The sequence below is a fragment of the Bombina bombina genome, chromosome 4, assembly GCF_027579735.1.
Source record: "Bombina bombina isolate aBomBom1 chromosome 4, aBomBom1.pri, whole genome shotgun sequence".
Classification (NCBI taxonomy): Eukaryota; Metazoa; Chordata; class Amphibia; order Anura; family Bombinatoridae; genus Bombina; species Bombina bombina.
In genome coordinates, this window is record NC_069502.1 from 373,281,978 (window position 1) to 373,309,823 (window position 27,846).

At 36.7% G+C, this 27,846-nt stretch overlaps 2 protein-coding genes across 2 annotated transcripts in view; one reads left to right on the forward strand and one right to left on the reverse strand.

Annotated features, from left to right (window-relative positions):
- Positions 1-27,846, forward strand: part of ECT2 (epithelial cell transforming 2) — an 847,530-nt gene that overhangs the window by 110,678 nt on the left and 709,006 nt on the right. The gene's annotated exons all lie outside the window — the stretch shown is intronic.
- NCEH1 (neutral cholesterol ester hydrolase 1) overlaps positions 19,160-27,846 on the reverse strand; it is a 44,955-nt gene continuing 36,268 nt past the window's right edge. The window contains exons 4-5 of the mRNA XM_053710141.1: positions 26,358-26,529; positions 19,160-20,096 (exon numbers count right to left, since the gene is read on the reverse strand). Coding sequence (XP_053566116.1) covers positions 19,479-20,096; positions 26,358-26,529 — 790 coding nt within the window. The 3' untranslated portion in view covers positions 19,160-19,478. The remainder of the gene's footprint in view (positions 20,097-26,357; positions 26,530-27,846) is intronic.

Below are 27,846 nucleotides of genomic sequence, written 5' to 3' on the forward strand. Positions count from 1 at the left end.
AAATGTTTTTGCTGTTTTCACTTCTATCGCACCGCACGTGCGATAGATAGAAGTATAGGCATCAAGCCCTTTGCACTCATTTCTATATGCCTGTAGCGCTGTCCCCAACTCAGCCCCTATCCTTCTTAATCGCACAGATTTTGTTGTGCGAGTGAAAACCAGCCATCACTGTCGAGCCGACGAGGCTCCTCCTCCTGCACGCACATACGTGATGAAAGTATGAGGAAGAAGTTGTGCACTTTTTAAAATGATGCCTCTGGGGAAGAAACAGATTTAGTTATAGCCACTCTGCTGACTGTTAGTCATATGTGAAGTAACTGACTGTAATCTGAATCAGAAATTTAATGATCGTCAGTTACTTCATGGGTAACAGTCAGCAGTGTGGCTATAACTAAATCTGTTTGTGTGAAGTTGAACACCAGATTGGCAAATTTGAACCTCAGACTATCAATGTACTGTTTTTATCCAGAGACATTGCGGGGCAGTCACATGGGTTGCTGTAAACTGTATTCTCTGTGAACGGTGCTATGTAGCTTACTTAAAAATCATCCCTCCCTTCTGCTGTCACACACTCACTGTCTCTCTCAACTCCACTAGAAGGAGCAACTTCAAACTCCTTATCTTCCAGGTTAGTAAAGCTTGAATCAATGTTCAGTGTGGGAGATAACATGATGGAAAATACCACAGCCATTTTTTAACACCTCCTCTATAACTGTATAACTCATACACGGCATATGTTTAGTTAACTTTTTCCATGACTACTAAACTCTTACCAAAAGTACAGTACAAAGGAATGTGTAAGGTATTATTTATGTTGGATCTATGTTATAGCCCTACACTACTATAGATCATAGAGAGTGTGGTGTTCTTGTAACAGCTGCAGGTCTTCAGTAGCCAGCTACATTGGTAAGGAACTCCCACATCTGTCTCTCATTCTAAACTTCCATCCCCCATGCATACCTCCCAACATTTCAAAATTCAAAAGAGGGACCCCCCCCCTCACCGCGGCAAAAAAATGATGGTGGACGGGGCTTAAAAAATCATAAGACCAAAGTAGTATAAATAAAATTCTAAATAAAGTCATAGGTTTTAATACACTTAGGCAGCAAATCAAACACAAGCTCAAACCACTGGTATGGCTATGTGAGCTATGTATTTAATGTCCTTCGCAAAGACATTGCTAAATATTTTTATCTTAATTGGACATTTAATAATAAATTATTTAAAACTGCTCTCTGCATTCCCCATTAATATTCTAAATGTTGGCCTTTAAAGTCAGCAAAAATGCACAGTAGCACACTACATAGCATACACTTACACATGCAGATACACACACTACATAGCATACACTTATACATGCAGATACACACACAGTTATGGATACAGATAGACACACACACACTACATCATATATGGGTATCTGTAATTCATTGTATGGGGTCCTGGGGTTTGCAAGCACATTAGCTGGCAGTCTGCGGCTGCCACTGTTCGTTACCCTGGTATTAGCACTGCTCATTGTATAAAACTGAAGGCATGCTACTATTAGCATCAAGAGTTAGACATCATCACTACCAGAGGTAGGTTAGAGACCCGTGGTCAGAGTGTATACAGCCTTCTTACTCCTGCTTACACTACACACCATTCCTTTTCCACAGGGAATCTAACAGGTATCTAACCCTGTGAGAGCAAAGCCAGCTGCTTCTGAGTATGGGCCCAACAGAATTTAAAAAAATTTTTTTTTTTTTTTTTTTTTTAATGCCTGGGGCAAATCGGGACAGATGCCTAGCAACCCGGGACAGCGGGACAGACCCCTAAAATCGGGACTGTCCCGCAAAAATCGGGACAGTTGGGGGGTATGCCCATGTCTCTCCAGCAGTCAGTAAGAGGCTGAGAGCAGGTTCTGTTACTAGGCATAGAAAGGGGAGTGTGTGGACTCAGGGCTGCAGCCTTTAATAGCATTTACTCTTCATCTTATCCGCAGTTCTGCACTAATTATAAGGCTGTTGAAATGTTTATAGAATTGTCACGTATTGTATTTGTTTTCTTTTTCATGAAAAAATATTTTTTGTCTCTGAGGACCTCTAGTGGTCATTTGTAGAATCACTTTTCTGACAGCAAATCTAGTTACATTTTTCATGGTTAGTGATACTGTGTGCTCGCTCTCAACATTTAAAAAAAAACTAAATTAAAGTGTCAGTAAACTTTAAAAATAATGTTATATAATTCTGCACATAGTGCAGAATTATATAACATTATATTAGCCAAACATTTATAAAACATAATTTCCCCTATTAATTTTTAAAATAACGCTGTTTCACAGACCCGCTCTCTGCTGAGCGGGTCTGTTATATTTACTCAGCGCATCGGGACAGCTGTATAGTCACATCCCGGCCCGACCGCACCATAAGACTAAGTGCAGCTCGCTCCTGTCACAGGAGCGAGCTGCACTTAGTCTTATGGCGCGGTTGGGCCGGGCTGTGACTATACAGCTGGCCCAATGCGCTGAGTAAATATAACAGACCCGCTCAGCAGAGAGTGGGTCTGTGAAACAGCGGGTTTTTTTTTAAATTAATAGGGGAAATTATGTTTTATAAATGTTTGGCTAATATAATGTTATATAATTCTGCACTATGTGCAGAATTATATAACATTATTTTTAAGGTTTACTGTCCCTTTAACACTCTTTTTCACAAATTGTAACCAGTCTATTTTCTTTTTATGTCAACCTGGTGTCAATTTCAAAAAATATTAGAGGAGAAGAGAGGGGGAAAAAAGACTGGCCATATTGTTAGAGTCTTAATGCTGTTTATTAACTAGTGTCACTGTTAACCCTTTGAATGCTAAGCACTTTCCACCTGGGTGCTAAGCTTTTTTAAAAAAAAAAAAAAAAAAAAACTCCCCCCCCCAGATCCCCCAGACTTAAACTGTTGGGAAGGTTAGGCAATTACCTTTCCAACGGTGGGTCTTGGGGGTCTGTAGCTGCTTAGATGTCTGAAATACAGGCTTCTAAGCAGCATGCCCCCTGCTCCTATACTTAACATTGTTAAGTATAAATAAAGTTTTGCAGTGATGTCATCACGTTATTGAGCGTGATGTCACCTCGCTTAACGTGAAGCCCCGGCAATGCCTGTCACTATGCAGGCCGATCGCCGTGGTAGGAGCAGGTGGGAGCTGCCAGATCTCCCTCAAGGTGGGAGAGTGCTAGTGACGGCTCTGAGCACCAGAGTGGGAAACTCTGTGATGGCTCAAAGCTGTCGTTAGCACTCAAGGGGTTAAAGAAATATCTCTAAATGCACCATCTGCCCTATTATACCTTTCAGTCAAGATATTATCTTAAAATTCTACACTTGTTTGAAATGGTTTTTTTTATTATTATTATTTATTATTAGCTTATTAGCTTGCTGTCAGCTGGGGAAAAGTACAGATCTGTACAAAATAATATGCAAATGATCATTTGCATAAATAATAAAAAAAACAATTCAAACAAGTGTAGAATTTTAAGATAAAATCTTGACTGAAGAGGTAAATCTTATACAATTGAAGTCCTGCAGATGTGGCAGTATGTGTTTGTCATAATTTTATTTCAAACTTATCTCAAGTTAACAATGGGATAACCCCCCTTTTATTATACAAAATAATATATTGTATTCCTATGTAATTGTAATGTCAGAGTTTGACTGTTTGAGCAGAGTGTTTGTGCACATGTTGTGTGTGTGTGTGTGTGTTCTTTATTCTCCAGGTAATCAACACAATACAGATATGCTGGTGCTTAAGTGCAGTGTTTCTTAACTGCGGTCCTCAAGTACGCCCAACATGCAAGGTTTTCATTGTAGCCGACCAATGCACAGGTGAAATAATCAGCTGATCATTAACACCATGGTTACTAACTTGCTCTAACCCATCAGCTGATTATTTCATTTGTGCACTGATTCAGCTATAACGAAAACCTGCCCTGTTGGGGGTACTAAAGGCCCGTGGTAGAGATATAATGCTTTAGTTTAATTTAAACTACTTCTATTGGGTTCATATATGTGTTTCTCTGGCGTATCATTGACAGTGCCTCACTAGCCTCTGACCTCACCGCATGTCACTGGGGGGTAACTTCAGCTGGTAGGCTACTGCACTAAAAGCTCATAAAAGCTGAAAATACAGTACTGTACTCCATTTCAGAGACACTTACAATGGCAGCATATTAAATTTTAAAAGTTGACCTTTAAGTGCCAAAAAAAGGTGATCATCCTAAACATATAAATGCATTTATTTTGAGATATTTTTCCAAAGCTGCACTAGTTGTGTATAAATTACTTAAAGGGACAGTCTATTCAAAATTTAGCTTTTGTGATTTAGATAGGGCATGCAATTTTCCAATTTACTTTTATTATCAAATTTGCTTCATTTTCTTGGTATTCTTTGTTAAAAGTTAAATCTAGGTAGGCTCATATGCTAATTTCTAAGCCCTTGAATGCACCTCTTATCTAAATGCATTTTGATAGTTTTTCACAGAGGGCGTTAGTTCATGTGTGTCATATAGATAACATTATGCTCACTCCTGTGGAGTTATTTATAAATCTGCACTGATTGGCTAAAAGAACTGAAATAAGGGGGCAGTCTGCAGAGGTTTAGATACAAGGCAATCACAGAGGTAAAAAGTATATTAATATAACAGTATTGGTTATGCAAAACGGGGGTATTAAGAAAGCTCTATCTGTCCTTAAAAAATATATAATTATATATATATATATATATATATATATATATATATATATATATATATATATATATATATATATATATATATATATATATATATATATGTGCACTAAATAGAAAAGCATAGAATCATGGCTGACTAAAATCATGGCAAAAATAGTAAAAAAGCTTGTCCTTTGTGCAAAAATGAGTTGTCAACATATTGGGGCCGATTTATAACGGCCCGAATGGGGCCGTATACCCCTGTTTCCGCATGAGCCTTCAGGCTCACCGTAAACAGAAGTTAATACGATCGGGTTGATTGACACCCCCTACTAGCAGCCGCTAATCTGCAGGGGGTGGCATTGCACCAGCAGTTCACCAGTACTGCTTGTGCAAGGATAAATGCCAACAGCGTATACCATCTCTCTACTCGCCTTCCCGGCCAAAGTCATGGAGAAGTCCATCAACTAGGAAAGAAAAGAATTGGATGGAGCACCGGTAGTTGAAAAGACAATCTTTATTTGATAATCCTTAAAACAAAAAGGATAAAAAGGATAACAGGATATATTGTCCCAAAAAGAGTCAGCTCACACAGCTGACATGTTTCGGCTGGATGCCGTTCTCAAAGCTGCTAACCTGTGAGGGAATCTTCCCACCTTTAAAAACACATGACTCTCATTGGACAAAAAAAATTGCACTATTTAACTCATTCAGTGCACATTAACAATTTATGTTATATGTTAACAAACAATAGAAATGAAATGTGGATCTATTACCATGATCAGAACACAAAAACACTCATATTTATATTTACTAAGCTTACCCTATAAACCCTGTGACTATCTACATAAATAGATTCCTGTCTTAGAAAAAATCTTTCTGTGTAAAGCTAAAGATTTTTTAATAATAGTCATGGTGTATTGACATAAATGGACACTCAGTGTGGTTTAATTGGATTTGTGTTACTAGATTAGCCATGTGCAAAAAAGTCCATCAACTTGCAACGTACTGACCACATTGAGGCCAACCACATCCTGGACCACTCCCAATCTGGTTTCAGAAGCAACCACAGCACCAAGACTGCCCTCCTCGCTTCCACAGATTACATCCTCGCCATGCTCGACCGAGGAGAAACCGCCACCCTCATCCTCCTAGACCTCTCAGCAGCTTTCGATACTGTCGACCACAACACCCTCTGCACCCGCCTACATGATGCCGGCATCCACAGCAAAGCCCTGGAATGGATCACCTCCTTCCTCACGGGCAGGACCCAGAAAGTCAGACTCCCGCCTTTCTCCTCCAAACCCACACCAGTCAACTGCAGTGTACCGCAAGGCTCTTCGCTGAGCCCCACCCTCTTCAACATCTACATGGCCCCTCTTGCCGCCATCGTCCGACGCCACAACCTCAACATCGTCTCCTACGCCAACGACACCCAGTTAATCATCTCACTCACCCGAGATCCCACCCCTGCCAAAAAGAATGTCCACGAAGGCCTGACAGCAGTCGCCTCCTGGATGGACAACCGGCTCAAACTGAACACAGACAAAACCGAAGTCCTCCTCCTCAGACCCAATAAATCTGCATGGGACAACTCCTGGTAGCCCACAGCCCTCGGTCACCCTCCAACCCCAACCGACCACGCACGAAATCTAGGCTTAATCCTGGACTCCTCACTCTCCATGGACAGACAAATCAATGCCATCACCTCAACATGCTTCCACATTCTCCACCTGCTATGAAAAATCTTCAAGTAGATCCCTACCGAAACCAAGAAAACAGTCACCCACGCCCTCGTCAGCAGCCGGTTAGACTACGGCAACACACTATGCTGGCTCCACCATCAAACTCCAAAAGAGACTCCAACGTATCCAGAACGCCTCAGCCAGACTCATCCTTGATATCCTCCTCCAATTCCACATCACCAAACACCTAAGGAACCTTCACTGGCTCCCCATCAAAAATAGAATCACCTTCAAGCTCCTTACCCACGCATTCAAGGCCCTACACAACATCGGACCTGAATACCTCACCCACCGTGTAAATTTCTACACCCCCGCCAGACAACTACGATCGGCCGACCAAGCACTCGTAGTCATCCCCCGCATCAGCAAATCCACAGCGAGTGGAAGATCCATCTCCCACATGATGGCAAAGACATGGAACACCCTCCCGCTTCACCTCAGACAATCCACCTCCCTTACAAAGTTCAGAAAGGACCTCAAAACCTGGCTCTTCGACTGAATGCTCATCTCCTCCCCCCTCCCCCCCCCTTTCTCCTATCCCCTATCCCTTAGCGCCTTGAGACCCTCACGGGTGATTAGTTTGCCCTCTATAAGTACCCAATAGAAAGATAGATAGACACCCAGACTGCATCTTCTATCTTTGCATTAGCCAATAGGATTTTTTCTACCTTAATTCCGATTGGCTGATAGAATTCTATCAGCCAATCGGAATCTAAGGGACGCCATCTTGGATGACGTCACTTAAAGGAACCTTCATTCGTCAGGTAGTCATCGGCCAAAGAGGATGCTCAGCGTCGCTTGTCTTGAAGATGGACCCGCTCCATGCCGGATGGATAAAGATAGAAGATGCCGTCTGGATGAAGACTTCTGCCGTCTGGAGGACCACTTCTGCCCGGCTTGGATGAAGACTTCTGCCCGTCTGGAGGACCACTTCTGCCTGGCTTGGATGAAGACGTCTCCCTGTAAGTCGATCTTCAGGGGGTTAGTGTTAGGTTTTTTTAAGGGTGTATTGGGTAGGTTTTATTTTTAGGTTAGGGCTTTAGGCTGCAAAAGCGCTAACTGCCCTTTTAAGGGCAATGCCCATCTAAATGCCCTTTTCAGGGCAATGGGGAGCTTAGGTTTTTTTAGTTAGTTTTTTTTGGGGGGGTTTGGTTGTGTGGGTGGTGGGTTTTACTGTTGGGGGGTTGTGTGTATTTTTTTTCAGGTAAAAGAGCTGATTACTTTGGGGCAAAAGGCCCTTTTAAGGGCTATTGGTAGTTTAGTTTAGGCTATCGTTTTTTTTTTGTTTGTTTGATTTATTTTGATAGGGCTATTAGATTAGGTGTAATTAGTTTAAATTTCTGTAATTTGTTTTTTATTTTCTGTAATTTAGTGTTTGTTTGTTTTTTGTACTTTAGTTGTATATAATTTAGTTAATTGTATGTAATTTATTTAATTGTATTTAATTGTAGTGTTGTGTTAGGTGTAATTGTAACTTAGGTCAGGTTTTATTTTACAGGTACTTTTGTCTTTATTTTAGCTAGGTAGTTATTAAAAAGTTAATAAACTATTTAATAACTATTCTACCTAGTTAAAATAAATACAAACTTGCCTGTAAAATAAAAATAAACCCTAAGCTAGCTACAATGTAACTGTTATATTGTAGCTATCTTAGGGTTTATTTTATAGGTATTTAGTTTTAAATAGGAATAATGTAGTTAATGATAGTAATTTTATTTAGATTTATTTAAATTAGATTTAAGTTAGGAGGTGTTAGGTTTAGACTTAGATTTAGGGGTTAATAAATTTAATATAATGGTGGCGAGATTGTGGACGGCAGATTAGGGGTTAATAAGTATAATGTAGGTGGTGGCGACGGTGGTGGGCAGCAGATTAGGGTTTAATAAGTATAATGTAGGTGGCGGCGGTGTAGGGGGCGGCAGATTAGGGTTGTTTAGACTCGGTGTTTATGTTAGGGTGCTAGGTGTAAACGTAACTTTATACTCCCATAGGAATCAATGTGATATCGAGCAACAGCGAACATGAGCTTTCGCTGCTTTTAGACTCCCATTGATTCCTATGGCATCCGCTGCCTCCAGGGCGGCGGATTGAAAACCAGGTACGCTGGGCCGGAATAGTGCCGAGCGTACCTGGTAGAAATTTGATAAGTAGCAAAAGTAGTCAGATAGTGCCGAATTTGCATTTGGAAGATCTGTAATGACGTAAGCATCGATCTGTGTCGGACTTTGACCGGTGGATCGTATGTTACGTCACAAAATTCTACTTTTGCCGGTCTGTAGCCTTTGATAAATAAGGCGAATCAGGCTCGCCACAAATGCGCTGCGGAATTCCAGCGTATTTGCGGTTGACAGCTTGATAAATAGGCCCCAATGTCTTCAATAAAATATGAAAAGTACAACTGTTTGTGTGCTATTAGTTTAGTTATATTGTGTTTGTCTATAATTGGGCCTTGTATAAAACAGTGAAGTGGAGCGCTGGACTCAACCCACGTCGCCAACCTCTTATACTACCCCCTTCCTAGGTAGTACTGAATTCAAAAGGATTTTAATACGTGGAGTGTAGGTGGTACCTAGTGTACTTCTATATAATTGGGCCTTAAAGTGAATGTCAGCGCTACGGAATTTGGCGGCACTAGACAAATAAATGATAATAATAATAATAATGTAAAGTTTCATGAATGAGTACCGCTTTTTAAATATACAGGGGCACTTTCATTCATGAAACTTTACATTGCAGCGTTTAAAAATGTACCTTTTTCTTTAGCAAACATAGACCGCGATCCTCCGCCCGCAGCTCCTTTGTTCTTAGCACTTCAAGGACGAAACTAGCTTCCTCCAATCACAGCGTGGCCTCATGAGATGGACACTCTGGGGTGCACGCCATGATTGGAGGAAGACGGTTTCGTCATTGCTGAGGTACAGAGGAGCTGCAGACAGAGGATTGCAGTCTGTGTTTGCTAAACAAAAAGGTATAAAAAAAAAACGCTGCAATGCAAAGTTTAATGAATGAAAGTGCCCCTGTATTTAATAGTATTTTTAAAAACCGGGCACTTATTCATGAAACTTTACATTCACTTTAAATGAATGTCAGACCACATTGTATGAGTAATGAATGCAGAAATCCAAGTAATACCAAAGAGTTCAAACTTTTTTTTGCAACTGTAGTTAGGTTCAAGCGTTTGTGCAATAAATAAATGATCTAGCATTTTGTTTTCTCTCCTATAATACTTTGGTATCTCAAGTATCCTTGACATCCAAGAGTGTACCCAGAGCTTCATTGTGGGCTCCAGCCCAAAAATAAACTGTTCTAGAAGAGGGAGGGAGGAAAAGAAATAGTAGAAATGAGACAGAATATGCATACTAAAAGGGACAGTAAAGTAAAAATTAATCTATCACGATTCAGATGGCGCATTAACACAGCTTTCCAATTTACCTCCATTATCATTTTTGCTGTGTTCCTTTGGTATGCTTTGTTGACGGAGCAGCAATGCTCTACTGGTTGCTAGCTGTCATTGGCTTAGCAGATGTGTTAAGCTAACATCTAGTACTGCATTACTGCTCCTTCAACAAAGCATTCCAAGAGAACAAAGCCAAGTTGCTAAAAGAAGTAAATTGGAAAGTTGTTTAAAATTGCATGCTGTATCTAAATCATGAAAGCCTCAGTTTGAATTTACTGTCCCTTTAAGACAGTTGAAGAGATAGAAAGGTCAAAATTGAAAAGTGCAAGGGTGAAACAGTAATGGCTTTCTAGATTTTTTGATAATGGAAGTATATTGCAAAAATGCTTCTAGAAATGTATTACTGTCAGTGACATACACAAATATGTTCCTCATGAAAAGTGCATCAGGATTTAAACACCTCACCTGCTCAGAGAGATGGCAGCGGTGTGTATTGTATAAGTGAAGACTTCATTTGTGTCATATAAACCACCGCTGACTCTATGATAAGGAGCGGTGTTGGCGCATATGTGCGTCAAGTTATGCCAGCTATATGGCCACATCAGATCTTAGTCCATACCAAAGGCAGTTCTAAAAACGGCACATCTAACTGCTTTTGGATTTATTACAATGATCATGTGACCTTAATATAACCAATAAGGTAAACTATTATCAAAGTACTGTCTAATTAGTAGATCAGAGGTTATTTGGTCTCTATAATAGACTTAAAGGGACAGTACACTGTAAAATTGTTACAGTGGGTTGAGCTTCAGGTAATATCAGATCTCATTATGTTATCACTTTTATGTACACAGACTTGCTTCCTTATCTTATATTTGTCTGGAACATCAAAGCTCAATACATAGAGAGAACAATGGAAAATTATCATTTTATTACTTAACTATCATGCCCCCCACTGAGGGTGTAATCTCTTCTGCTGGCTGTGTTTACTTAGGCTTGTCAATAGCATATACGCCAGTATCAAAACTTTCAGTATAGGTTGGGAAACCACAAGCTAAATCAGCTATTTCAAATGCTGAAATATGTGTAAAGGAGCTACTTGCAACCAATTTAATACACTCTAGCAGGTAAAAAGGATCATTGGGAATAATTTAAAGGGGAGAAAGTTTTTGGGTGAACTGTCCCTTTAAGAAACAGTTTTTTTTTTACTACAGTCAGCTTTGATAAATATCCAATTAGGCAGAAATACATCAGCATTATTTTATTTTTATTATCTGGGATCTTCATTGTCCTTGTTTCCAGAATTCCGTAATGAAGCACTGAAGGACAGTGGTTTGACCTCAATATGACTTATGAGGTTGTTTGATAATGAGATAACACTATTAATTTTTTGGGTGCTTAAATATTATCCACTGTACCATTAGTTCAGATAAAAGAGTGCTCATTGTATTTGTATTGTTTGTACACCAAAAAATGTTAAATGTCTTTTTTTTACTACTTCATTTATTGCAGTAATTCATCTTAGGGCTACAGTAAGACATATTTTGTTGTTTTTTGGGGGGTTTACTTTTGCTCAGGGCTTATACTTTATTACTCTTTTAAACATATCACAATTCATTGTCCCCTCAGACAAAAGGTTGGAATAATTAGAGACTAACACCTAGACAGCTTGCTCCTCTACATTCTGAAGAGAGTCAGATGTCTTACACAGGAAAAAAATAAGTTGAAAACTACTTCTCTAAATAAGCAATGTTTCTATGGAAACATCATTGGCTGTTTTTAAATAGACAACAGTATCCTCACCTGGCAGCTTCTGTTATTACAATTATAAAATGAGTCTAGTAACACCATTTAAATTGTTCATTTTATTGAATTCCAAAAGGTTTTACACACAAATAGATATATCGTCAGTATGATGCCTAGAACAATGCATATAGATACAATGCATGTAACAGACAGTGGTTGTAACATTACTCCTTGAGAGACCCATCTCTACCTGATGTTGTACATAATACCTGCTGTTAAAGGGACACTAAACCCAAACATTTTCTTTCATCATTCAGGTAGAGAATACAATTTTAAATAACATTCCAATTTACTTCTATTATCTAATTTGCTTTATTTTTTTAGATATCCTTTGTTAAAGAAATAGCAATGCACATGGGTGAGCCAATCACGAGGGGAGCACTTAAAGGGTCACTAAACCCAAAATCTTTCTTTCATGATTCAGATAGAACATACAAATTTAAACAACATTACAATTTACTTCTATTATTTATTTTGCTTAATTTTTTTAGATATCCTTATTTGAAGAAAAAGAAATGCACATGGTTGAGCCAATCACATGAGGCTTCCATGTGCAACTACCAATCAGCAGCTACTGAGCCTATCTAGATATGCTTTTCAGCACAGAATTTCAAGAAAATGAAGCAAATTAGATAATAGAAGTAAATTAGAAAGATGTTTAAAATTGCATACTCTTTCTAAATCATGAAAGAAAAAATGTGGGTTTCATGTCCCTTTAATGCAGGATTAGTGCAATAGTGACACTCCTGGCAACACTTTTTCCAGAGATGAAAAAATTGCAGCTAATTGCATAAGTGAAGATATAAAGTGAAAGGCTTCTGCACTAAAAAAAGAAACAAAACAAAGCTCCCCTCATGTTTGAATACAATGTCTCGAGCCTATGTCGGTTCGGTTGACTATGAGCATGTGTGTTTGCAGCATTGCTGTCTACTGTGTCTTGTGTACTTTGCAGTATGAAAAAAGCCTCTTTATTATTAGACTCCTGCTGCCTTGTTTCTTATTGCCTGTTTTTTATGGTCATGGTACAAAGCTCTGGATTCACATGCGTCCATCACTAAAACAGTGCACGTTAGATTTTTATTTTATTTTCATAGTGGTTGAAAATACCAATCCAGAGCTAATAACAGAGTAAAGGGAATACTTTTTTGTGGACAATACTGGTGGTAGCAGTACGTCTGGTGATCTCAAACACAATGCAATGGTGTGATCAATATGTTGTTTTGTCAGATATGTTTTCCATATAAAGATAGGGATAAGATATATATAATTCATGCTGCATTACAGGCCAGTGATGCCTTAAGGATTAAAGACTATGAAAAACATAGTTTAATTCTTGTAACACATTTATTTTCATCATCCATCATCTACCTAACACATATAATATGTACTGGAGTTACATAGCTGTACCTGCAAACTCCTTTATATTAATGTACAGGAAAATGCAAATGATGCATGAGTAGTCAAGTATGTTTCAGATTGAAAAGGGAATTTGATTTTAAAATGATATCATGGTTATTATGGATTATTACCAAAATACAGGATGCCACTGAATTATCTTGATGTTTTAGATCATTTCCACTTAGGAGCACTTTAGATTACTCATTGATAAGATCATATATGGGTGAACTAATGCAAGTACTAATCACAAGATAATCAAATAATAAAATCTATGTTTAATAATGTGGAACCCTCTGAACGGATTCTTAGTGCTGAATGACATAAGAGCTTTTTCATTAAATCAGAGTTAAATTACAACAAAAAAAAGGCATTTTAAAATAGATTATATCTATATATAAGGAAAACAATAATGGATGTTACATTTTTAAAAATATATTATTGGCTCTATGCATGTTGGGTGTGCCACTGTACATGTATGAGTTGTCATTATCAGCCAGATAGATGAGATGTGAAAAAAATGATATATATATATATACTAAAACATTTTAAAATTCCCTATTTTAAATGCAACTAAAAAAAAAATAACACGTGTCCCATGAAGGATCTAAGAATACTGAGAGCAAAAAAAAAAAAAAAAGAGGTCTGTGTACTAAACTGTGCATTATAACTAATTTTGTCCTCTTTCCTGTAATTTAACTCTGAAAATTACAGTTTTTCTCAATTTCACTACAATTCTATAAATTAATGGGTGCTATAATGTCAAAAGCTATGTTTCCCCTTCTCTGTATCTTCTGCTGAGAACAATTAATGTAAACAATAGATGGAAACCCGGCTAGCCTTACTTGCACACTTGCTTTTATGGACTGTTTTATGTTTTGTAGCTAACTGAAGAGACAGAAAAAAATAAATCTAAGTTTCAACATGGTGACGCCAATTATTTTATATAAACTAAAAGTACTTTATAGAAACTAAAACGTTACACTCATATGTTCTATATAAACAACTAAAATCATTTTAAAAATTGCATCTATATACTATTCTCTGTCTAATCTTTGCTCTGAATACATTAATATATCTAGCATGTATTTACTGTTTAACATCCCTTTAAATATTAGCAAAGTAGATTACCACTTACATTTAGAAATATTACTCTAATTTTGCAGTTAAAATGTATACGTTTTATATAAGGTTTAATCTTTAGTCCTTCACAGTATAATAGTGCATATAAGCTATATTTTAAACGGGATACATACAAAAGAAAGATCCTCTGCTGATTCCAGTTAGAGACATATAGAGATGAGCTGCTTTATTCGACAAACAATCAAGGGGTAGAGTCTAGGAGGGTCACACAATGTATAACCTTAAATTATATGAAAAGGGGGCAAAATAAATAATATACAACTTTTTTTTTAATATAATGAATAATTAAACATTTTATGGAGAATTCAATAGCCCTTGAGTTTCAGGTTCTACAACATACCTCTGGTATAACTTACTCTAAGGTAGGGTTATCCAATATTTATCCTTGATGGCTGAGGACAGGTCAGGAATTCCCGGACCGAGGCAGTTGTTTAATATGTCTCATATTTAGACTTTCTTACACAGACATATGCAATCAATCCAGTTTGTTTCCTGCCCTTAAAGGGACATTGTGCTATAAAATTGTTTCCCCTTAATGTGTTCCCAATGACTTTTTATAGTAGCTGAGTAGTATAAGATGTTCTTTGGTATATAAAATAGCTGTTTTCACTCATTGCTCTCAAGAACATTCCCATTTAAATGAGCTGAGCTTGAATAGCAGACCTCCTAATATTATATATCTCTCTAAACTCAAAGGCCTTTTTACCTTATTTCTCTGTCTTTACACAATAGCCAATACTTAGAGACAGCATTTGAAAAGGAAAAATAAAGTACATCTTTTCCACCCGCACTGGGAACTTAAAGGGACAGTCTAGGCCAAAATAAACTTTCATGATTCAGATAGAGCATTTCATTTTAAACAATTTTCCAATTTACTTTTAGCACCAATTTTGCTTTGTTCTCTTGGTATTCTTAGTTGAAAGCTTAACCTAGGAGGTTGATATGCTAATTTCTTAGACCTTGAAGGCCACCTATTTTCAGAATGCATTTTAACAGTTTTTCACCACTAGAGGGTGTTAGTTGACATATTTTATATAGATAACACTGTGCTCATGCACGTGAAGTTATCTGGGAGCAGGCACTGATTGGCTAAACTGAAAGTCTGTTAAAAGAACTGAAACAAAGGGGCAGTTTGCAGAGGCTTAAATACAAGATAATCACAGAGGTTAAAAGTATATTAATATAACTGTTGGTTATGCAAAACTGGGGAATGGGTAATAAAGGGATTATCTATCTTTTAAAACAATAAAAATTCTGGTGTAGACTGTCCCTTTAATTGTTCCTTGTTGGTGGTGGTGTTGTTTAACTGGCAAAACCAGATAAGGATAAAGGTGCTATTTGTAAACATTTTAACAACTCCAGCAGGTAAAACAGGCACACATAACAGAGGGAAAAAAATTAAAGTACAATGTCTCTTTAAAAATAAATATTAAACATATAATAACAATAAAAAAGTGTTAGTTTCAGCCAGATAATCAAGATTTCAACAAATCTTTAACTTTGAAACGACTGCCTTTCTTATAGGCTAATTATTGAACTTAAATATAATAATATACTCATATAAATGCAATTTGCTTTTAAAACATAAAAATTATGCAGTAGGAAACAGAAGTACTCTAGCACAATGTAGGCAGATATAAAAGTATATATTTGTGCCTTTAATTGTATTTGGTTTTCTTTTAAAATAGAGTGATAAAGACAAATGTCCAATTGCATTTTTAGGACATATTTTGGTCTTAATGGAAAGATTACCAACACGTCACACACACCTGCAAATCCAATAATGATGGCTGAAATAATAATATATTTATAATCAAGTCACAGTCTCATAAAAAAAAGGGCTGCAACAACTAATCGGTAAGATTGATCATAAAAATAGTTGTCAAAGAATCTCATTATCAATTAGGTGGTTAGCGATTAGTTGGTTAATTGCACAGCACCAGCTGCTTCAATCCGATGAACTCCTGCACATGGTATTGGGCAAACATTTGTATTTATTTATTTTTTTCTATCTGATTAATCGGATGATTATTGTCCGATTAATCGGATAGAAAAAAAGATTAAAAAAATAAATAATTTTTTTTTGCACAATCTTAGTTGCAGTAGATCATCAAATTAAAGCAGCTGGTGCTGTGCAACTGACCAACTAATCGCTGACCACCTAATTGATAATGAGATTTGTTGACAACTATTTTTATGATTAAACTTACCGATTAGTTGTTGCAGCCCTACATAAAAACATAACATATTTAACGTCACTTATTAGCATTATTACAAATATGCAAGGTGTTTGGACATGACTATTAATGAGTTAAGAATGAGACCATGAACAAGCTACTGGATGCCACCCAATAACTTATGCTGCATTTTCTTTCACTTTGAAAAGAAAACATGCTAATATCAGTAGTTGCATAAAGATTACAAGGTTTAAAGTGAAGGTCCATTTTGATGAATTAGTGCCGGTTTTTATTAAACCTATTAAAAACAAGGAACTTTAAAGGGACAGTTCACCCAAAAAAATTCTCCCCTTTAAATTATTCCCAATGATCCTTTTAACCTGCTAGAGTGTATTAAATTGGTTACAAGTAGCTCCTTTACTCCTATTTCAGCATTTGAAATAGCTGATTTAGCCTGTGGTATCGCCACCTATACTGAACAAATTAATACTGGAGCATAGGCTATTGAATAGCCTAAGTATACACAGCCAGCAGAAGAGATTACACTCTCAGTGGGATGGAGGATAGTTAAGTAATAAAATGATAATTTTCCATTGTTCTCTCTATATATTAAGCTTTGGTGTTCCAGACAAATTAAAGATAAGGAAACAAATCTGTTTACACAAACTTAGAACATAATGAGATCTGATATCACCTTTAAGTTCAACCCATTGTAATAGGCTGTGGTTTCAAAGCACAAAATCAGCTACTTCATATACACAAATAAGCATGGAAATGGAATTTCTCAAATATTTTATACTCTGCAGTTGGTATAACAAGACATTTAAAATACATTAATGGAAAAACAATTTTGCAGTGTACTGTCCCTTTAATTAATCAAAATTGACATTTCACGGTTTTCTTCAAAAACGTACCTTTTAATCCTGAATGCACTCCAGTGATTCCCCCGGCCGTCGGAAGCCTCTGCAGACGTCAGAAATGACAAATCAGGCTTCCTCCAATCACAGCTTCCCCCCCGGGGGAATCTTGGCCTGATGCAACGCTGTGATTGGAGGAAGCCGGATTCGTCATTTTGGACCCGCGAAGATGGCTTGCAACGTGCGGAGGAAGTGCTGGAGCGGCTGCCAGGATTAAAAGGTAAGTTTTTGAAGAAAACAGTGAAATGTCAATTTTGATGAATTAAAGTGCCCTTGTTTTTAATAGGTTTATTAAAAACAGGGCACTAATTAATCAAAATGGACCATCACTTTAACCTAAGGTCTGGGGACACAATGTGGCCCTTTAGTGCTTTTGTATGTGCTCCTCCACTTCTAACTGAGCCAGAGAATAATGTTTCAGTACTTTGAATTTGTAACAGCGATATGACTCTACTAGCAGCAAATGTGTACTAAAGGAGACAGAGAATGTATATGTGGTTGTCTGCGTATGTACAGTATACAGAAATATCCATACATAATGTTAACAGGCACTTGTACAATTTAGGTCAATCACTCTGTATTTGGAACTTATTCAATTTAACTGTACTTCTAAAATGTGGACATCTGCCCTTCAAGAGGGAAACTCTAAAATTAGCATTGATGCGCCCCTGCATCAAGATAAAACTGTAGCTGGAAATGTATTTTTTACATAACATACGATAAATTAAATCCAAAGAGAGTGTAGTTATTCACTCTAGCTACATTTGTAACTAATACAGTGAGCCAGGTAGCCATATCTCAAATACATTTACTCCTGGTTCTTAACATTTACATTACTCTGAATGTCCTTTATTTGGGTCTTAAAAAAGAATGGATTGGTTCCTCAATATTGCAAGACTTAAATTTTGAGATTATATATATATATATATATATATATATATATATATATATATATATATATATATATATATATATATATATATATATACAGAAACAAGTAGAATTCCCAGACTAGCCGGCTATGAGCGCTCCAAATATGGTACAATGTAATACAAAGGTGCTAGGTATAAATACAAATAAAGAACAATTGTGTATATATATCCTTACTATACATATAAGTGCAACCTGCAGCTCATCCAAAAGCAAAAAAAGATACTCCTCATATATATCCTCCTTTAACAGAAATTGATAATAAAGTACATAGAAAGTGCTGGTCACTCAAACATGCATAAGTATAAAAGATTAGTTCAAAGAGATTAAAAAAACACAAAGTTTAAACAGTCTTTTCAGAAAAGCATCATATTAAATTCAAAGGTGTGTGTATATATGTAATGTTGTCCTCTTCAATATCCCCCTTTGGGTGTCCACTTACTTTGTTTTACCTCAATCGATATGAGGTAAGTTTATCGTATTACAGAATCCTCCTTGCTGTTGCTTTTATCAGGGCCTCGTTTGTAGTGTATATTTGCCGATAACGTAATAAATTAATGCCCAATAAAAAACTTCTCTCATCACACTCACATTTAAAAACCCCACAACATGAGGTATTAATATCGCACATAAAATCACTTCCAAATAGGAGTACACAAAACGTGGATGTAGTAAATTACATATATACACACCTATGAATTTAATATGATGCTGTTCTGAAAAGCCTGTTTAAACATTGTGGTTTGTTTATCTCTATGAACTAATCTTTTATACTTATGTATGTTTGAGCGACCAGCGCTTTCTATGTACTTTAATATCATATATATATATATATATATATATATATATTTGTCAACCTGTTTCAGACTGTCGAGTCATACATCTTTACCACTTACATGCCCATACATCTATTACCCATTGTTAACAAAATAATAATAGGTATCAATGACAATGGTCTTGTTTCTGCACAGAGACTAAATCAGGTCTTTACTTTTTTGTACATGGATTGATAATGTCTTAGTGGAAGCAAATCTATTATTCAAGGGTATCCAGCTATAAATATTTAGTAGTTTTCAAATTCCATGTGCTTGGCCAATAATAAAGCACATACATTACATAGACAGTGCTGCTGTAGCAGATTTATATACATTCTCCTTGTAAGGTGGTAAACAAATATTTGATGTTATAGGAGTTAAGCAATTTAGTTATAAAATAATTTTAATAAGCAATACAATTGCAATAGTTAGTTGAGTAGCTCAAGAGCTGAGCTTCTTTTCTAAAGATGGTCTCTAAGCCACTTGATATACCCATCTCTTGTGCGAGCACCTGCCGAAAAATAGGTAGGCCAAGTGGCAAATATCATGCAGCCATGAAAGCAGTCATCATAGTAGTCATGTGTAACATCAATTCCTGCTTCTTCTAATCGTTTGGCATACATGGCTCCATCATCCCTCAAAACATCATGCTCACAGGTCAAAATGTAAGTTTTTGGCAGCAGCTGAAGTACTTCCTTAGGTGCTATAAGGGGAGAAGCTCGAAAGTCAAGTAATACAGGTAAGTCCTTAATTATATTTGGAGTTCCTATACTTTGCAAAACTGGTTTGAAGCTCTTTTTAAATGAGGTTGGCAGCAATAAATCCCAGTTTATGCGTTCCCGTAAAGTAACGGTTTGACTTAAATCAAGAGAAGTATGATTGTTGATCAACATAGAGTGTACAAACTTGTGATTCCCATTTAGGTAAGCCAACCAGAACTTTATCATGACAAAGCGAGAAAGAATCGGCATATCCTTATTCTGTTGATAAGAAGGAGTGTTGAAATCTAACACCTGAAGAACAGGGTAGATTAAGACTTGGAGTTTTACTTTGGTTCTTAAACTTTTATCTTCGGTGAGCTGTAAATCAAATAAAAATGAGTCACACAAACTTGATAGACAAAATTAACAAAAAGCACCCTGGTATGGAGAGTTTTATGTATACAGCCCATCAATTAATAAGATGCAGAAAATCTGTAGTGTCTACAGTATCAAACACATATAAGCTACTTTGAGTGCTAATATACTGGACTACAGGTAGAAGTTTTCATTTAACTTTCTGTACATGAACACTTTTGTTTATATACATATTTCAGCAGCCCTGTCTGGATGTTCATTAAAAGTTGACATAAGGGCACACATACTTAATCCATCAACCCAGAGACGCAATGCAACAACTGTCTTGTGCATCAGAGAACTCTAGGTATGAATATTATCTTATTCACAGAATCCAGTATGTTTAGTAGAACACTTATATACAATATACTAAACACGATTACCTATGACTTGTCTGTAATTGTTATTTTTATGACAACATAGAAATGTCAGAAGGGAAAGAAAAAATAAATGTATTCTTACCTGATAAATGTCTTTCTTTCTTGGTGGTGAGAGTCCATGATTCATTACTGTTGGGAAGTGATCACCTGGCCATCAGGAGAAGGCAAAGACACCCTACACCAAGAGCTTTTATATCGCTCCTAATTCCCTGACCCTCCCAGTATTACGTATAGCCAAGTATAGGATGAAGAAGTAAATAAGCTAGTAGCTTAAAGAGGTGCAAACTAGAACTGCAGCCAACTAGAATATTGGGGGTTCATAGACTCATCACCAAAAAAGAAAGGAATTTATTAGGTAATAATAAATTATGTTTTTTTATGGTGGTGAGAGTCCATGATTCATTACTGTTGGGAACTAATACCCAAGCTGTGGAGTCCACACAAAAAAAATGGTGAGACAAAAAGGAAAAAAGGCAGGCACCTATTTACTAGGAACTACAGCCTGAAGAACCTTTCTGGCAAAAGCGGACTCAGCTGAGACAAAATATCAAAATAATGGCAAAAGTATGCAAAGACCATGTTGCAGATGTTAAGATTAGTTCTACTGATGCTTCAGTCGTGAAGGCCCGAAAAATAAAAACAGAACAAGCTGTAATACATAAATGTGGCTATGGTCCTGCCTCCAAGTAAGCCCTGGGAAATAGACTCTTAAATCGTGAAGCTAAAGTAACAGAAGTTGCCTTCTGACCCATACGATTACCTGAAAACAAAACAAAAAAACTGAATGACTGCTGAAAGTCTATAGTAGCCTTGACCACATCCAGAATGTACAATAACCTCTCTTTAGAAGATTTTGGATTAGCGCTTAAGGAAGGAACTACAATCTTCTGTTTAATATTGTCCGACTGAAGTACGTAAAACCACCTTGTCTAGATTAAACACCAGATACGGAGTATCATATAAACAAGTAGACAACTCTGAGACTTACAAGCAGAAGAAACAGCTAATAGAAACCAAGCTTCCAGTAGAACTGTAGGACCAAAGTGTGCCTATATGCAAAGGGAGACAATCGCAAAACCCTTATACCCTAACTCAAATTCCATGGTGGAGAAATGAGCTTGATAACAGGACTGTTTCTGACCAAGGTCAAAATCAATGCTTAAAGGAATAGTCTAGTCAAAATTACATTTTCATGATTCAGATAGAGCAGGCAAATTTAAGCAACTTTCTAATTTATTCCTATTAACAATTTTGCTTAGTTCTCTGGGTATCTTTATTTGAAAAAGCAAGAATGTAAGCATAGGAGCCAACCCATTTTTGGTTCTGAACCTGGATAGCACTTTCTGATTAGTGTCTAAATGTAGCCACCAATCAGCAAGTGCTACCCAAGTGCTGAACGAAAAATGGCCCGGCTCTTACACTTTCATTAAAATATAGATACCAAGAGTATGAAGAAAAATTGATAATAGGATTAAATTAGAAAGTTGCTTAAAATTGCATGCTCTATATGAATCATGAAAGTTTAATTTTAACTAGATTATTCCTTTAAAATATCTGCAAGAAGAACAGGCTGCCTTTGCAAACAAATAAAAAACAATATACAAAAAAGATGGCCCTATTAAGTACTAGCCGATAGACCGCTAGCAAAGCCTTCCTGAAATAATTTTAGGATTCTGGGATTAAAATCTAGAAACCTCTATCTTTGCCTGCTCTTTGACTAGGCAAAGACAATACTGGGGGTCAGGGAAGTAGGAAGGATATTAATGCTCTTGGTGTAGGGTGTTTTTGCCTCCTCCTGGTGGCCAGGTGATGAATTTCCAACAGTTTTGAATTGTGGACTCTCACCACCATAAGAAAGAAATGTTCTAGAAAGAAAAACAAAACAGTGAATGAGGTAGTTATTACATTTGTAGGAATTTTAATTCATAAAATCTGGAAAGCAAAACTGCTTAAAAGAATTGATGCATCTAAATCTGCTTTATTAAGTGTAAATCCGGATCCATACGAAAATTAAAATGAATGAATTTGTGTTATATACAAAGAAACTGTAGATATGGAAAAGAAAAAGAGAAAGACGCACACACGGCACGATTCAAGTGAAATTTTATTACATAAATACACACGCAACATACATTGTTGCACTTACTAGATAGAAGTAAAAACAGGCAGCCAGATACAGATATTGAGATGAGATGTTGTTGCTCCTATAGGACCATAGTGGGCTTAGATGGTTTGCCCTGTAAGCAGACCAAAGTCTCTGCCAGGTTTCCGGATACCTTTTGCAGTCCTTGATTGCCAAACAGTCAGGAGGCACTGATGCTCTGTTTACTGTCAAATCCCTCGAGCAACATCATCTCACTGTATCTGGCTGGCTGTTTTTACTTCTATCTAGTAAGTGCAACAATGTATGTTGTGTGTGTATTTATGTAATAAAATTTCACTTGAATCGTGCCGTGTGTGCGCCTTTCTCTTTTTCTTTTCCATATCTACTATTCACTGAGCCAAGGGAGGGATCACCTGGCTGGACAGAGGCTGCACCAGAAAGGCATTGTCCCTACCAGGGCATAAAGTTAGGATATAAGAGCCATCGAATACCATTAAGAATACCTTTGTGGAGTAATTAATAAAGGTACATTGCTAATCCCTTATATACATTTACTTTATAACCACCTACTGTGTACAGTATAAATTTGTATATATTTCTACATTATCATCTATTTATATTTTAGATCTGCATACAATATCTGCATGAAGACAGAGACCAAGACATAGCACAGATAGGATTTCATTTGGTTTGTTAACTACAAAGAACCTGTGTCTACTACTAATGTAGTCATTTTTAATGTGTTTTTTACAGTATGGCACATTTGACATTCTTTTCCTTTTTAATAAAAAAATAATGTATTATAATAGACATTTTACTCATTAGAAATTTAATATAGACTAAGCTAAATACAAAGAAAATACATGTTAAATGGTTATGCAAAATTGTACAATTTTGTAACATTTTGTAAAGATTACAATACTTCTATTTTACATATTTCATGATACCTGCAGCCAATGAGGTTTATAAGGACCACAACAGAGGTCTACTGTATGTAAATTATTATTCTTATTCAGATGTGAATTGCCAGCATTTAAATGAAGAACTGACCTGTCTGATATGATCAGACTGATGACTGATAAGCAGCAAATGTATCCTGCCATTAGGTATTCATGTCCGAGTAGATAACCGTAAGATCCTGACAGTAGTCATCTTTACTAATTTATTAAAACCATTATAAAATATGAGAGGAGTTTTACGATATTAATGACATAAGCCAGTGTACCCCTTGTGTTAAGTTTAGTTTTTATTTTTGTGTGATTTAGTGTCCCTTTAAGGCTTTCTTTCTCATCTATTAAATGACTTAGAGTCTAGGATTAAAGGGGCATTACTTCAATTTTATCTATGCATAGTATTAAACACTTTTAAAATTTCAGTATGTTACTATGCAGCCAAAGTATATTTATCTTCTCTTCACTGCTATGGTAGTTAGAGAGATATGTAAATGAGGACCTGCAATGATTAAGCAATCACTTTGTAATGTGCAGGGGCCCTTCATCCTCACAGTGACCTTAGAAAACCTACAAGAGTAAATTACAGGAAAAGTGCAAAAACAATTTTTTTTTTTTTTTTTTACCATTTTTAAGGCTTATCTACAGAAATTGTTGCTAGCTGGGTGGCATTATGAAGTAACCAGGTGGGGGAAGTGTAATACTTTGCAACATTAAAACATTTTCTGTTATTTAGAAATGTTACTAAAAGGGACAGTCTACACTGGTAATCAACTTACATATTTCAAGTGCCACTTGAGTATCCTCTTTCATCCTGGAGCGCTTGTCACAGCTGAGAGTAAAATTTGAAATAGTTTGTCAAGTTCTCTGGACCAAAATGGCTGCCAAACATCTCCCTCCCTCCTTCTACTCCAACGTGTTATTTTTTTTCCTAAATGCTCATCCATGGTTTGGCATGGTTCATGGGTGTGACGTAGTAGGAGCGTAGTTGCACGTGTACTTCCTTCTATTTATTAGATGCGTACCGGAAAGGCAGGGGAATTAATACAGGGACAGATAATAGCATAGTATAGTACTCCATACGTAGCAAGTTAAGCTGTTGCAGTATGTCTGGATTATTTATTGCAATATTTAATATTATTTGTTGAAATAATCAGTGAAAAATCCTAAAGGGTTCACAGTACATTATTAGCTGCAATGTCCGAGGAAACTGCCCCATATAACAGTGTGCATTCTTACTGTCACACAAAAGTTCCAGATGTGCACTTCTATTACACATGCACAATTTGGATTGAACGCTGCTAGAAACTTACGAGTGAGGTGATTTTGATTGGATGGTATATTCGTTTAGCTTTGCTTAGGCAAGCAGTGGGAGGAGTTTGGCGGCCATTTCGGTCCAAAGAACGCAGTAAAACATTCCAAATTTTACACAGAATAGTCTCAGATGTGATAAGCTCTCCAGGATGAAAGAGGATACTTGGGGTGCAATAATTTAAAATATTTAAGTTTATTATCAGTGTAGACTGTCCCTTAGTCTATAACTTAGGGGGTTTAGATGTTAGTGGGTTACTTTGCATTGGGGGGGGGGGCTGGAGGTTTAGGAGTTAATAGTGTAGTGGAGACTTTGTAATGTGGGGGGCTGGCAGTTTAGGGGTTAATAGTGTAGAAAGTTAGTTTGCAATGTGGGGGGTGGCAGTTTAGGGGTTCATAGTGTAGTTTAGTGCAACTGCTTCATCCAGACAAACTCAGGTTTCATGAAAAGTTTGAGCGGTAAATGCGATTGCGTTTGTGCAATTGCATTTACTTTAATCTTGTAATACAAGCGCACATTACTGCTCAATGCTACCCATAGAAATGGGGAGCGTATATTGCCGCTAGTTCATGCAAACAAACTTGTGGTAATTTTAACAGTGTGCCACTTGTAATAAAAGATTTGAGCGTAAAGAACTCCGCAATCTTGCAATCACATTTACACTCCTTGTGCTAACGATAGCGCTCAACTTGTAATCTAGGCCTAAATAGGCACTGGAGAGAACACAGATTTTATAGGGCATTACATTTTAAATTTAGAAAGCCTTTCATTGGCACGAGGAGTAGACAGGTAAAGGAGCTGCTCAAATAGTAAATGTAAAAATCATCTATTATTACGCTATTGAAAAAAGCAGTTCAGTCCTTTTATCCAAGGGACATTGTACACTAGATTTTTCCTGCATAAATGTTTTGTAAATGATCCATTTATATAGCCTATCTGGGAATGTTTCTGTAACAATTTAAAGTTTTGCTTATTTTTTAATAACATTGTGCTGATTTTGAGACTCGTAACCAAGCCCCAAAGTATTAGATGTAGACCCCGGTCTGCAGATTTCTGCTACTCCTGTTTGTATAATCTGTCTTTTCATATGCAGGGAAGGCGGGTAGTGTCTGCTTTTCCTGCTTTCTCAGCACCTTTAATCGGGTGTCCCAGCCTAAACTCATCAACAGTGCTAAACTGGGAGCTTCGAAGTAAGTTTTTAAAAGGTTTTATATTGGATTTTTAGATCAGCATCTGTGCATGTTCTTCTTTATAGTAGCATCTATTACATGCAGTTATATGAAAATTAGTGTACACTGTCAATGATTTGTGCCTAAAAATCATTCCATGACCACATTTGCTTTGGACATTTCATAATGGCGCACAAAACAATCTAAATGTCTATGCTATAAAAACTAGTGATCTTTTTTTTTTTTTTTTTTTTTTTTTTAATCCCCTATTGGATAGTACTTTCTTGTGGAGATAAAAAAACATAATTACCTGCTGACACACCGCAGCAGCCAGGTTTCCTCCTGCACTGTCCCCAGACACTGCGATTCTGTCTGGATCAACAGAATACTTTGCAAGAACTTCTGGCCGTATGAAGTACTTTGTAGCTGCCAGTGCATCATTTAGTGGCTCGGGGAAATGAACATCTGGTACCAATCTGTACCTAAAAATATGAAAACACATTATGTTAGTTTATCTCTTTGTTTCATGGTACTTCACAAACTCAGAGGGAGGACGAGTTTATAAAATAATACTGGGTCAGCAGATACCATACAATTCATTTTACGAATACTATATTAATGCCAGTTACTTTAATTATGCAAAGCTTACCTCAGTTTTTTTTCTTGTGATGAGGAAACATAAATATGGAGGGTTATATTAATGTAACTGAATAAGTTAAGGGATGGGTAAATGTTTTGCAACATTCGTAAAATGAAACAAATTTTAACACATTCGTTTGTTTCGAATTTTGATTGTACAACATTCTAACATTCGTTTCACTGTAATTGTATTTCCAATGCTTTCTTTAAAAGTAATATTCTATTCAAATTTTTCTAATAATTAAATTTGAATTATACAATATTCAAATTTGAAAAATTTGAATAGATGTATTTGTAAAAGTATTTCTAATGTTTTTTTTTAAAATGTAATATTCGAATTATGAAACCTTCAAATTGATATATTTGTATCTATTGTGGGCTCGATTTATCAAGCTGCTCGCCCTTATACAACTGCAGGTTCTCACAAGAGAACCTGCAGTCAGTATTTATCAAGCAGTGGTCATCAGACCGCTGCTTCCTAGACTCTTCTCCATCTTTAAGGTGGAGAATTTCAAACTCCCCAGTCTCATCTGACCGGGGAGATTGACAGGTCCTGCCCGCACTTGATTGGCTGTGCGTGGGCAGGAGGGGGGATTGCATGCAACTGTAAATTCCAGCAGAGGATTGCTGCCGACAGAGGCGAGCTGGGACGGACAGGGGTGAATATGTATGCCCGTCTGCTTCAGCTTGATAAATCGAGGGCTATGTATCAATTTACTAAATTTGCTACCACATGAACTATTGAACTTCTAAAAAGTATTTGTTAAATCAAATGTTACATTCAAAAACAAAAGTAACATTCGAGAACCAGAAATAACATTCGGTTACCAAATTTTTATGGTTTTTCATTCTTATCAACATTCGATTGTCCAAACGAATTTCCACATGACTATTCGTTCTACCAAACAAATTTCAGCACATTCGCCCACCCCTACACATAAAATAAGCATATTTCTGTACATTAGACAAACAATATGATAGTTATCTGAGATGCATCCCCATGAGAGAGACATACAGGAGAGGAAGGAAAAGAGAGCGTAGCAAAAGAGTGGAAAATAATATTTATATATGAACTGCAGATGAAGGAGCACAGTTTCACTATTAGAAAAATGTATTTATCACAAATTAAAAAAAAATACACTTTCTATGTTATCACCATT